Source organism: Chinchilla lanigera, unplaced genomic scaffold, assembly GCF_000276665.1.
Source record: "Chinchilla lanigera isolate Chin_1 unplaced genomic scaffold, ChiLan1.0 scaffold00006, whole genome shotgun sequence".
NCBI classification, from domain to species: Eukaryota; Metazoa; Chordata; class Mammalia; order Rodentia; family Chinchillidae; genus Chinchilla; species Chinchilla lanigera.
In genome coordinates this window covers 25,812,552-25,826,926 of record NW_004955407.1, presented here as the reverse complement: position 1 = coordinate 25,826,926, position 14,375 = coordinate 25,812,552, and the positions used below count along the sequence as shown (strand labels likewise).

The 14,375-nt window shown below is 38.7% G+C and overlaps 1 protein-coding gene across 6 annotated transcripts in view; it reads left to right on the top strand.

Annotated features, from left to right (window-relative positions):
- Positions 1–14,375, top strand: part of App (amyloid beta (A4) precursor protein) — a 248,324-nt gene that overhangs the window by 146,656 nt on the left and 87,293 nt on the right. For 2 of the 6 annotated variants that reach the window (XM_005375593.2, XM_005375592.2), the window contains exons 7-8: positions 4,132–4,299; positions 6,715–6,771. The exons of 2 other annotated variants lie outside the window; for them this stretch is intronic. In XM_005375593.2, coding sequence (XP_005375650.1) covers positions 4,132–4,299; positions 6,715–6,771 — 225 coding nt within the window. The remainder of the gene's footprint in view (positions 1–4,131; positions 4,300–6,714; positions 6,772–14,375) is intronic. 2 more of the 6 variants (XM_005375595.2, XM_005375594.2) reach the window with 1 other exon arrangement.

The window sequence follows — 14,375 nt, the reverse complement described above, 5'->3', positions numbered from 1 at the left end:
TGCAGGCTGCAGCCTTGCTATTATTGCTTATTCGTTCTGAGAGTTGTCCATTTTTTTATATTGTCTACATAGGCAGTCACATCATCTGCCAACAAAGAGTTCTATTCCCAGTCTGTGCTTGAATTACCAGGGCTGGGAGTATTTATACCATGAAAATTGACAAATGCCATAACTCAAGTGTTTTGTTTTTTATTTTTCTGGAAAAAGCCAATTTTTACACGCAGCCCCACTTCTCATTCAATAAGAAAAATCATCTCCCTTTACTTTCCAACATAGGATCTGGTGTTGAATTCCTGGTTTAAGCCTTGTTAGTTTTCTGTTGTACTTTAGCAGAACCATGGCACTCGGTGAAGAACAAGTTTATTCTCAACAAACAGAAAGCAAAGGCTGAGGAAAGATCATGGTACTACCCGTTAGGACTCACACTAACAACCCAGCATAGGAGTACTGATTAAAACTGTACAAATAAATCTTCTTTAGGTGGCATGTTGTAAATAACCTTCAGCATAGAGATCTGTGAGAATTGGGTGAGGTATATTTAGAAGGACAGATGTATTAAGTAGCCTTAGAGAATTAACACATTTTAATAAAAGGACTGGCAACTGGAGATACCTTCTGAACATTTTCATGACAAATTAATACCCACCTCCTTCTATTAAGTCAGTGGTTTCATTGTCATACCCAGCTGTTTGTATCACTGGTAGGTATCCCATCCTGTATTTGGAACTTAAGTGAATTTTGTCATAAGACTTCAGTTTAAGCTTACTTGACTGATTTTAGATGATTCTGTTTAGTAAAACATCATTCCTAGATAATAAATATTTGATCATTTACTGCCCTGATAAACTTCATAATCATGTTTTTTGATGACTACTCGGTAATATGTGCAAGCATTTGACAAATGCACTTTTAAAAATATACTGTTCTGAAACTATCAAGGAAAACACATTCTATAAAATAATCAGTTTTCTAGTGTGTTGGCTTTTATTATTTTCCATCTCTAAAACTCAAACACAGTTTGTATACCTAAGCTTCAACAGAGTACAAGTTTGGTTCTGATAACTTAGTTCTATCCATGAGGTGTCACCATATAGCAATGTGTAGAATTGCATCAATAACTTACAGTGATAGAAGTAAAATTATTTCAATTATATTGAGGTCAGCCCTTTTCATTATTAATGGATTGAATGATTAAACAATAATGAATCAAAATTTATTTGAACTATTGAAGATGTTCGGTATTTCAATATTGAAGATTGTGAATTTCAATACTTATTCTTGTTTTTACTTTATTTCTGTTAGATTAAGCAAGTAATTTATTACAAAGCCAAACTATTTGTCTTCCTACATGTGCCCTTCCTGCTTTACTTTACAATTGGAGAAGCACAAATAAGAAATTTTTAAGTAGAAGAAAGTTGATATGTTTGTGCTATATATGAACTTTAAGCAACTGTTCTTGCAAAATGAGGAGAAAATTATGTTACAAAATTTTTTTACTACCTCAGAATTTGCAGTTCTAGTTCTGTCTGTAGGTCTCTCTAATTGGATCAGAAGCTGTCTTTTAGAGATTTAGAGGGAACAGGCGCATTTTAGCACTATTCTTTCAGTTGTGAATGCTTTTCTTATTGATTGGGGCTCATTTGGCCTAATACCGTCAAATAATAAAATTTATAGCTACAGAATTTTATAGCCATTACAGAATTAGGCAGAAGAAAAAAAATGAGTGTACCATACATTTCACTTGTGGTATAAAAACATAATAAGTATTGCAGTGCCATTTGGATCGGGTTCCGAGCTGAAGATTTTGCCATATCAGAAGTACTCAACTGTTCTGGGTCACATACAGATAAATTCCTAAGATGGGTTCCCTTTGTTAATTATTTTTTCATCCTGTTGCTTAACTTGCACCAACCCAGAGTTCTACCATTGAGAGAATTCATGAAGACAGATTTACTACACCTGCCAAGCTTTGATAAACAATACGGGGCCATAGCAGACAAGTATCAGCAGACAAGCAGTTGGTGCTCTTAAGAGATAGAAGATAAAAGATGGGCATGAATAGTTGAGGCTTGGTGTATTTTGCTGTCAGTACTCTTGGGATATGTGACTGTGCCTTGGGGTGTGGGAATTCTGTGCTTCAGTTGGCATCAATAGCCAGACTACCGTGTGACTCCAGTGGCAATTCCAACCACAGTACCACAGTCTTACGAATGAACACAGCCTAAGGAAAAGTTCATGTGTAGCATCACGTCTTAGAAACATGACAGAGCATGGGGCACGAATATATGTACAGACTCATTAGGGAGATATAAAGAAGGAAAAGCCCTGGAAGTGTTCTCTACACCTGACAGACAAGATCAGATCTGGAGGTGGAGACCGCCACTGGCTGTGGTTGGCAAGGCCCCCATGTGGCTTTTAGCTCTGTGGTCCTGCTGTCAGGAATTATAACTAGCTTACCCTCTATAAATGAGAATGCACATCCTGTGCTTAGCGGGGTGAATACAGTTGAGAAGTGGATGAGATCCTTGAATCAACAAGTGAGTTGATTTTCACACTACAGGAGGGTTCTGTATAGAAAGCCAAGCTTGGAGACCATGAGCTTGAAAGCAGCTGTACCTGGTGAGGTGACCTTGACACACAGTATGGAGCTTGAAGCCCCTGGAGTCAGATGTTTCCATCTAAAAACCTTCAGAAAGACCCAGAACATCCTATATGTGTCTGTTGCGTGTGACACACCCTCTACAGAGCATTTCAGGCCCTCCTGGCCTTGGGGCTGACTGTCCCTTCTTTTTCCCATCATCACAATGGCGGCAGCTTCCGGTTTCCCATCCCTTCATCGTTCAAAAAACCGTGTGTGTAGCAAAGTAAGATGTCAGTTCTTTTCCTTTGACATTGTGGATCTTTGTCTCTGGTTGGTGGGGAGCGTCAGTGGAAGCTTTGGCATCTGAGTGTTTTAGAAAGGTGTCTTTTAGAAAGGTGTTTTTCAGCTGGGTGTGGTGGCGCACACCTGTAATCCCAGCACTTGGGAGGCTGAGGGAGGAGGATTGTTGAGAGTTTTGAGACCAGCCTGAGCTACAAAGCGAGCTCAAGGCCAGCCTGATCTGCATAGCAAGACCCTGACTCAAAAATATCAAAAAAAAAAAAAAAGAAAGAAAGAAAGGTATTTTTCCGCAATAGTATTTTAGTAAAACCAAGACTAGAAAGTAAGACACATTCATGCACTTGATGGTATCAGCAAGGGGCAGGGAGTAAACTCAGAGATTAAAAATGGGGCTGTTTTACTCCAGGCAAAAATGGGACACATTTAAGTTTAGAGTTCTCCTTCTGATCATTAACTTTCTAAGTAGCACTGAAGGGTTTGCGATACTTTCAGTGGATCAGGGATTAAGGAACTGACCTTGGGGAAGATGGCAAGGCATGTTGACAGGTAAGACGTTTTAACGTAAAACAATACGTGGTGTATGTTAACAAATTAGAATTGCTTGGCTACATTTAATTGCTTGGAACATTATTGTCCAAGTTGAGATACATAAATGAAAATTGTCTCAAATTTGGTTAATATAATTGACTGCAAGTCACACTTCCCGACAGACATTGTATGTGTTTTCAAATATAATCAGTGGTTAGAGTGGATCTCTCCAAAAACTGGAGAACATTCAAAATATGTGTGTAATTAGTTTTATAAACAAGTCAAGGTAATCCTTTGTTAAGAAAAACAGCCAGATATTTGTGAGAGCTTAAATGCTTCTATCATAACCAAAATGATCCTTTTACATCAAAGTGGACCTACAGTTTTTTGAGATTTTTTTTTGTAGAAGAGAATTGTTTTGATGTTCAGAAACCTTCCATCATTTAAAATTCATCTAAAAGCAACTGCAAGATCTTTTCACCTTTAGCCAAAGTCTTTTTGTGACTACTGAGCCCCGCACACTCAACCAGATGAGAATGCCCTGCTTTGTTTCAGAGGTGACTGGTGCATAATTAAATTCCTCAGGAAACATTAGATGCTGTTAATCAACCCAGTCCAGGTTACCACTGGGAGGATGAATGCGTAAGACAAACGTGTGTACATGAACAGCGAGACAGTGCCTTTTCATGCTAAATGTGGTTCCCCACGTCTCCTCTGATTAGAGGTGTGCTCTGAACAAGCCGAGACGGGGCCATGCCGAGCAATGATCTCCCGCTGGTACTTTGATGTCACTGAAGGGAAGTGCGCCCCGTTCTTTTACGGCGGATGTGGAGGCAACAGGAACAACTTTGACACAGAAGAATACTGCATGGCGGTGTGTGGCAGCGTCAGTAAGTGGACCCCTTCTCCAGCCTGGCCACCTTTCGCCTTTCTCGCCACTGACTCTGCTCTTTGTAACAGATTGATTTTCTTGGTTCATGAGAATGGGCCTGTTGCTACCACTAACCACATTTCTGTCAACTTCTCTAATTGCCCGGAGTCGCCACAGTATGTTCAATCATGAGCACATCTCTCCGTCTATCTCTACTAAAGCATGGCCTTGGATGTGTTCTTTCCCTTGCTGTGATAGATTCCTCTTGCAATCTGTAGGGACTTTTGAGTGCTTCTGTTTAAACGGAGCTGGAATGGCTATTTTGTCTTCTGAAGCCATTTCTGCAAATGCATACTTACATGTTCGTCTGTGTACATGTGTGTTCGTGTTAATGCATGTGCACTACGTGTGCGAATACAGTTTATTTCTGGAAGCCTGGCTAATGAAGCTTCAGTTGTCTTGACAAGGTGTATTGCTGTGGTGAATACCATCATTTCCTAACATGTGTCTTTTATTGTGATGGTACAGGCATGTGACTGAATTGAACTCGTGTATCTCAAATGCCAGAGGACAGAACTGCCTGTTTTGTCCTGAGCTCAACACATGGACATTTGCAGGGTCAAGTTTTCATTTCTTCTCTTGGAAACAGAAGAAAACTCTTTTTCTCTTTTGTCTTTTTGAAACAGGGTCTCCATATGCAGTTCAGGCTGCCCTTGAGCTCACTTTGTAGCCCAGGCTGGTCTCGAACTTGTAACAATCCTCCTGCCTCAGCCTCCCGAGTGCTGGGATTATAGGCATGAGCCACCATGCCCAGCGGAAACAGAAGAAAACTCTTTAACGCTGGAAAATGTCAATAACAGAAGGTTCAAGCAATATAATTTTCAAAACATTTTTCTTGAATGTTTAGCTTTTCATAATTCTGGTGGATAGATATATGAAGTTATGATGGCTTAAATCTGCAAGATGAAACTTTTCCTTGAGGAATTAATTCTCAATTGTATGAAACTTACGCTCTCATTAATCATCTTCCAAATTAGATCCTCAGTTTTATTTTTCTTCATAAATAGGAAGTTTGACCGACTGACAAAGTTATTAATTTGATTAAGATAGAACTTAATAACTGTGCTTTTCTATTTTGAGAAACTTGTCTGTTTTCTTCACGTATTGCAAGGGTGGCAGACACCATTTCCTGCCTAAGATTTCTGGGGATCTATAAATTATTTTCCAGATGGATCATAGGATTAAGCAAAATAACAAAAGGACCTGCACCGTTAAGACCTTCCCTTGTGAAGGGGCCCAGTGTGTAAGTGGGGTCTAATGGACAGCTCCTGTGGCTCTCCTGTCCTCATCTGCCTGAGAGCGCTGGGGCAGTCCTGTGTGGGGACACGTGTAGGAGCTGGTAACCCAAGCATTCTTTTCTTGACCCTTGATTGGGTGATTGCAGCTTCTAGCTCAAAAGACTCCCTGCTTCGGTTTCAAACAAAGAAGTTAATTAGGTCAGGTAACTTGGAACACAATGGGGGATTGTGTTGGCTGGCTCTTTTGGAACAAAAGATGTGATGCTAACTGGTTTAGGTGAGATTTTGTCAGATACATATTGTACATATAATAAAGAAGAATTTTTAAAATTATTAGCAGTGAAGAATTTGCCGTAAGAGATAGACGTTTACTCCAAGTCCCACCCACCCCCCAGTTGTGGGCCTCCCCAACACCCTTTCCATTTGATGAGTTTGAACCAGGAGCAAGCAGTAGTAACCACAGGTTAGGGATGCCCCAGCGGGCACACATTTTACTGAGAGATTTGCAAAAGGCAGACACCCCTAACAGAGATGTAGTGTGTAAGGCAAGCAGCACTTACTTAGAGTGGGTTACAGAATAATATTTGAAAAAAGCAAAGGTGGGGCTGAGGATGTAGCTCAGTGGTAGAGCACTTTTACTGGCCTAGGATGCACTAGATCCTAAATTCAATCCCCAGCATCTCAAAAGGAAAGGGAAAAAAAAGAAGGGGCTGAAGGGTTGATAGGCAGGCAAGTGTGGGTGGCGAATAAAGACCTCATCAAATCACTGAGTCAGGAGCCAGACCTGCCTCTGTGGGGGTGAAAGGAGAGGAGATACTGTGAGAAAGGCAGTGAAGGGAACTGGTAAAGCTTGCCATTAAAGAGGGAGAAGAGCAGTCAGAAACCCTCTAGCAGATTTCTTGGATTTCCAATCAGAGCTACATTGTCCTGCATTTTCAGATCTTAATCTCTGGTAAAAATAGATTTTTATGTTTGTTTATGTATTTACTTTTGTTCCCTGTTTACATTTTGTTTGTAATTTACTGATATTTTTGTTCATTTTGCTTTGGGCCAGTAGAACCCTGCGAGTGAGATTCAGCCATCATTCCCAGGTTTCTGTTTTTGTTTTTAGTTATGTTCTCTTATTTTCTCCATAGTGTCCCAAAGTCTACCCAAGACTACCGGGGAACCTCTTTCCCAAGATCCTGTTAAACGTATGTTGCCATTTGCTTGGGGGAGGGGACGGGAGGTGTGTATTTATTGCATGGCTGGATTATAACTTCACCATCACCTTCTTTGCATGGGTTTCATTTCCTGAAGACCTATCTTTTAATACAGTGTGTGTTCCTATTCCCTTGCTTGTAATTTCGCCTGATTTTTGTCAGGCAACCTCAGATGTTGGGCTGAGAGCACTGACTTAAAGCTTTTTCTATTTTTGAATCAAATTCCTTTTTATTTCATGTGTTCCAATTAAATATTGTGTATATAATGTTAGTATCATGCTTGACTTGGCATCACTCTGGTTTCCTAAAAGCTGCCCAGATGAGATGATTTAGCAGGAGACCACGTACATTAATAGTAACTTGTCCCACCCCAATATTTGCTGTTTATGCATCATAGTAGACAACCTGATTTGTGTACGTCCCTGCCAGTCATGTGTGTTATAAGACCATATGAAGCCTTAGGAGGTGAAAGGTTACTTTTAGGTTTTTTTCCCTGATATGCTCAATGAATCAGAGGCATTCTCCTTAGGATTTTGTGGAGGTAGAGTTTCATCTAAGGGAATGCACCAGCCAGCCACTGCAGGTCTTACAATATCTTGTGTTTCCCGATTATTTTAATCTAGCTTCATTAAAAAATATGGTATCTAACACACTAATACTTACTTTTGAGTTTGAATTCTATCCAGAAATAAATTTATCCAGCTGAGGGTATATAATTTTGATACTTATTGCTAGAAGAGACATAATTTCAGTTATATCCTGCGTATTTTATAATTAAACTTAACATTTAAAATTGGCATTTGTCAACCTTATCTGGGAGGACAAGTCTCAAAATTGAGAAAACAAAGTTTTTAAAATAAATTAATAAATTTTTAAAATTATAGATTGAGAATTGTGTACTTTACAAAAGATTTCATCCTAAACCATGCAGTTTTTTAATGATCTCCATAAAACATCTACATTGATGTATACAAAAATGAGGTCTACAAAAAATGTATACATTTTGAAAGATGTAGCTTTTACTGTCAGTATATTTCTTGCTATTGTGTAAAAACATTTTCTAAGAACATTGAAGGTCTGGCGAGTCCTTCTGACATAGTACGACTAGAAAGACTGTAGATACCATGCTTTCGGTTTGATAATACTTTGATTTCTGTGGCATGTTGCATTGTACCAAGCCTCTTTCGACATCGTTTACTTTTCTGCAGAATATTTTGTAGATGTTTTCCTTATTTCCTTTGTGCATCTGAGAAAATGAGGTTTACAGAGCTTAGTAACTTATCTGGAGCTGTCTAACATGGGGGACCAGGTCTGAAACCTAACTGGATTGGCCAATGCTGCACATCAGATGTCTAAGCATTTGGTTTTGACATTGTTTTTTAGGTTAAGCAATTACATTTGAGGTTCAGAAAGTGCATTTCGAGAATACAGAAAAGAATGAATCAGGATGACAAATATTAACATTTTTTCCTAAATGCCATGGATAGAGATAGCATGCATCAATAAATTATATACATTTCCCACTCTTTTAAAAATGATTTTGCCTTGTTTCATTTTTTTATATCCTTTTAGCATGTAAAAGAATTATATTTTTGCATTTTTATTGACAGACGTGAACACCATCACTTGATATGTGTGTGTATGTGTGTGTGCATATATATTCAACATTTTTATCCACTCTTCCAAACAGATGCTGAAAGTCTCTTTTGTCATTTTTTTTCTCTCATATTTTCTCTACCTGCTTGCCCTGCCTGTAGAATCCTGACACCTTTCTACTCCAGCAGGATGAAGTGATTTTGTCCGCCATATTTTTTGATACCTACAAAGATCATTCAGTCATGGCGCATGAAGGGTTTTGCAGTTCTAATACAAACAGACAAGCAAAAGCATATAATTTCAGTTATTTATAGCCTGTACAGCTATGCATCTTATTTATAGCAAAGCTGCACATTTGAATTCAAAAAGTCATGGTCATCTGGAGGTCAAATGCAGATAGCTGACTCCATTCAGACAAAACGAGGCCCGCTGGAAAGTGAGCAAGCCTGTTTGTTGGACAACTCAGGTTCACACTTTGCTTCTTCACCAACTTAGGGCTAATTGGATGATTCTCTGTGTGCCAAGGTGACTGGTTTTACAGGTTGCTTAGTGTGAGCTGCTTCTAGTAATATGCATATGAAGTGAAATGGCAAATGCTCTTCAATTAAGCTGGTACAAGATTATGTTTATGGAGAAAATGTACAATATGGTCCACATTGCAAATATATTCCTGCCAAGACTTTCTGTTGCTATAATCAGGCACTTCTAGACTTAAAATTTTTGTCATAAAAGTCAGTTTTGAAGGTATTGCCATTTTAGAGACCCTGGCTTTTTTTTGTTTGTTTGTTCTTGTAGATAAGACAGACTCTAAAGCACAAAAAATAAGGAATGGAGACATGAAACAGAGCTGTCATTTTACTCATAAATGGATGGGTTTAAATCCTTTTAAAAAAAATCCTGTCCATTTGGGATAAAGAATATTGTGAGATTGAGTCATTTCTGACATTAATTTTACATCAGCCCATTTGAGTTTAAGACAGTGCAAAAGTTTCTCTGTAGCCTCTACAGTATACTGGTAAGCAGTAAAATTATATACAGAGGTATTGATTAGTATATTTTTCAGATAGGAGAGGGATCATATTTTCTAGTACTGTCTCATTAGATTCCAGCTCAAAGGCAAAGTGCTCTTAACTGCTCAAGGGCATCAAATCTCATACAAGAGCATCATTCCAGTTCTTGGTCAAGCTGATTGCCCATAGGGATCTGGCCAAGGGTGACCTGTCTGTTTCTTCACTTCAGCTGACTTGTGATGCGAACAACACTTCTTTCTTCTGGTGGTGTGGGGAGTGAACCCACTCCATACATATGTTAAGCCTCCCACTGAGCAGCATCCCCAGCGCATGGGTGAAATTTTGGTGTCGATGATTCATTACTGTGGGCGCCTGTCCTTTGCATGTAGGATGTTTACTGGTAGCCCTACCCGCAGCCCCTATGTGCCATTATCCAGCTGTGATAGCTCAAATAGTGTCCAGACTTTGCTAAATGTGCAAAATCACCCCTGGGTGAGAATCATTATTCTAGACTAGTATTTTCCCTGCTTCCGAATCAGGCGATGTAACTAGACTGGTTTGAACAGGAACACGTTCAGTAAACTGGAGACCATGTGGAAGTGTAAAGACATCAGTAGCAGCGCATTCCGGACAGATACTTCCACAGCTGAGTTTCGTAGATCGATATTCTAGCTGTCAGTACTTGTGAGATGAGGCAGATGTAGCTGTGGTTGTTCTAACTATACGATTAGAGGCTGCATCGTTTTCTGTTCCTGTGTAAGCTACTATGAAAGCAATAAACCAGCAAACCCCGCCCTTGGAAGTAGATAGTCCAGCCATACGACCTCCCTTCTCCTCTGTTTCTTCTTAGTTCTGTAGAATCTCACCCTTCACTGGAGAACATCCAGCTTTGCTATGTGGGTTACTTGTACATTAGGCCCCCTGTAGGATTGAGGGGGGAAAAACATTAATTTGTTGGCACATCAAAGGAACCCAGATATAGTGGAATGGACTGGAATATTTACATATAGCACAAAAAGAATTGAAATTTATCAGGTCAGGCCAAAATTCCACCCCTGGGTTTTAAGTTTGTGGCCTCAGAAGCTCATAACTTGTAAACTGTGGATAACGATCTGTGCAACCTTTGAATGCACTGTGCCCCTTTAACCCCAGGGTCTTTGCTCATTACATCCCATACCTTAGTGGGATCTTATTTTAATGCCTAGGCCATTTAGACTTTGCCCAAATTAAAACTCTTGTTCTTAATCATACTATACTATTCTTCAATTGTGAAGCAACAAATCTTAGTTCACTTCAGCACATCCTGTAATATCATTGAAACTGAATTTTTTAAACTGCCACGCATTATTAAAAATGATTATTAAAAGACATAGTGGTGTATTAAATTACATGTCATATCAGTGCCAGTCAAGTCTATCAGATTGACAAGTGTAAAAAGCCAAATCTTTGACAGCCAGAAATGCTGAAAAAGAAAAAACAAATTTTCTTCAAAGTTGTGATAATAAGAAACTCAAAGATGGAAAAGGCTTGAATTGTTTAGGAAACGAGCTTTTTTTCAAAGGAAAGTTATTTACTCTGAGTAGTAAAAGGATGCTTGTTATACATATGCTGTATTTTTTAGCAATTCACTGAAGGAGAGGCAGTGGATAATTTTAAAGGGATTGGTAACCATTTTTTATAAAACATGGTAAATATTTTTAGGCTTTGCAGGACACACAGTCCCTGTCCCAACTACTCACAGCTGCCATCAAAGCGTTGAAAGCAGGGAGCTGGGGATTTAGCTCAGCGGCACAGCACCTACCTGGCAAGCGCGAGGTTATGAGTTCAATTCCTGGGACTGGAGAAAAACCAAAAAAACAAAAACAAAACATTGAAGGCAGGCATGAATAATAAGAAAATGAGCAGACATGGCTTTGTTGTTCTCGTGGAGCATTATTTTTTAAAAAGCAGCAAGCAGGCCCAATGTATATTTCATACACTGTGTACTTTGAACTCAGTGTGTATCAGTGTAAGCTAGGTATTTGGAGGGACACCAGGAAAATAATACAAGAACTCTGCTTCCAATGACCTGATAGTTCCACTGATGAGTCCCAGGTATGTTACAGAATTAAATAACACAGTAATAATGTAATGTAAAAAAATATATAAATATATATATATGGGTAGGGAAAAATTGCTCTGGAGGCTGAGGTAGAATGTAATTGGTTTTATTTTTAAGACCCCCTTTGAAGTTAGCTTCTACAAAAGTGAGCAGTGCTTCAACTTACCTACTGAGTGTTGACCAGTACTTCAGGTCATTTGTTTATGAGCCGCCATTAACAATATGGAGGATCGCCGCCAACACATTGAGAAAAAGCAAATGCTAAGGTTAAGACATTCTAGATGGCAGTTATTGTTGCTGTTTCTTCATATTTATGTTTTAGCTTCAGACTTGAGATAGCATTGTGCTAAGTAGAGGATATAGATACTAATAAAAATAATACCAGCATTCATCCCTTCACATTCATTTCACATTTGACAAAATTTCCACATCATTTTGTGTCCACGGACATAAAAAAGAAATGTAGTTTGGCTCAGTAAACACAGCATAGATTACATTTTTATTACCTTCTGTCCACACAATGCATTGATATTGTTCTCCTGCAACAGTGATTGCAGTAGCTATCAAGTGTGATACCGCAGGGTATCAGGGGAACATACCATTGTTATTTTTCCCTTTTAATTTAAGAAAATCTAGTATTATTATTTTTTTTTTTTTTTTAGTATTCCATTGAAGGATCACAAAGGTTATCTTTATGTTAAAATGCTCCCTCTGTCTCAGACTTGGTAGGAGTGATAAACACATAGTTTAGATTGCATGCATTTTAGCTCTTTTGAAATTAGAGAAATACAAAAACATTTTTAAAATGTTTGAAGTTGAGGTAGTAGTCTGAGGACTTTGCCATGTTGAGATTAAACTTTCACAGATTTTTTTAAAAATTTTTTTAATTTTTAAAGTACAGAAAAAAAAACAATAGCAAAATAAAAAGCAAAACAATGCAAGGACATTAAAAGTGGTACGGGGTTTCAAACGAAATGATAAGGATTAACAGTGGTTGTTATATTACATATTGTTATCATCAATGAAGTTGCTCAGATTACCAGATGTAAAAACAGAAGATTGATCAAATCATTAAAGAGAATAAGAAAATAAGTACAATAGATAATAAGGAAGAGAAAGAAATTGCTCAAAGGAAGGAACAACTGGGGTGAGGAAAAGAAGAAAAAGAAAGTTCTAAGGCTTTATATATATATATATATATATATATATATATATATATATACACACATATATATATATATGGATCGGTGGCATAACTGTACTGCTGGTTTCTGATGGTTTGTTAAGGGGAACAGTCAATGATTAAAAGGTTTTTTATATTTTGACCAAGTTTGCATGCTTATATCTGGTAATCTGAGCAACTTATGTGACGGCAACAATTTGCAGTATAACAACCATTGATGAATTCCTACAATCCTGTCTAGAAGATTTGATTTTTGTAGGTTTACATTTCACTCATGTATAAATTACCCACATTGCTACTTCATAAATTATAGCCATTTCAAATGACAGTGCTGCTTGTTCCATACCAAATAGCATTTCCTACGATAAGGCAGTGACGCAGAGGATCTAATTTACTTTCATCTTTGGTTGACAGCGTTACAGAAGTAAGTTGCCCTCCACTGACAAAGGGAGACTGACCAAATTTTTTTCTTAGAATTTAACATCGCTGTATCTACCGAATCACCCGAGAGGTTGAGAAAAGAATGAATACTAACTTTTGGGGCACAATTTTTCATAATGTCTTTATTTTTGACTTCTGTTCTTTGTTGTCTTTTGCATGAGTATGAAGTAGAGTCAATCCTCCGTAATTCTGTTTCTATGTCCAGAGATTCAATCAACCACATATTAAAATAGTTTAGAAAATTCATCTGCACTGAACATGTCCAGACATTTTTCATGGGTTATTCCCTACACACTATAGTCCAGCAGCTATTCAGATAGCATTTATACTGTGTTGGGTATTACAAGTAATCCGGAGATGACAGTGCATACACTAGTGTGTGTGTAGGTGTATGCAGACATTACACCATTTTGTGTGGACAGCCTTGGCGAGCGCGGATTTTATTATGGGGAAGCTCAATCCACTGTGGACCCACCAAGAAGTAATTCTTCTCTGGAATGATGACAGAATGAGACCTGAGGAAACTGGTGTGTGTACGGTTAAATTTGATGCTCTCTTTTCTGTGGAGTCCTCCACATAGGCAAAGAAAGGAGCACGACGTCAACCGCGTTCAGAAGCCCTAGTGAGTTTTGCCTTGTTTTGAAGTAGTGCCCTCAAAGGAAGTTTTCTCAGGGGAAATGGAAGTGTAGACGTTTCAGTGACATTGTGCCTCCCGTGGCAGGGGTGCGTTTGGACAAGAACACTGAAGGTAGCACCCAGATGTATTAATAAACTTAAGGAAGCCCCCACTTCGTCAGCACCACCACTAGGAAAATAGGTCTCTAGCAGGTACTGCAAGGAGATTACAGTGTGAAATGGGAGTGTGGTGACAGCATTGATTTATCAGTATTAAAACTGAAAGGAACCTTCACACACATGGAAGCAGTTCTTCCCCTCGTGCTCAGCTGCCTTGCAGGTAGTTAACAGCGTTTGTCATAAGAGAAAAAAGCACATCCCTGAGCCTTCCTGCATGGGGGTGGTGCAGGGGACCTCCCCTGAGGCTCCCCATCAAAGCCATCCTCATTGTTGTCTTCTGCCCTGGTTAAGATCTCCCTTCTTTTTTTTTTTTTTTTTTTTTTTTTTTTTTGAGGCAGGGTCTTGCTGTGCAGTTTAGGCTGGCCTTGAGTTCACTCTGTAGTTTGACTTATTCTCTATACCAACCCAGATTGACATGTTAGCTTGAGCTCAGTTTGGTGGTTTAAACCCCCTTTTTTTTTTTTTTTTT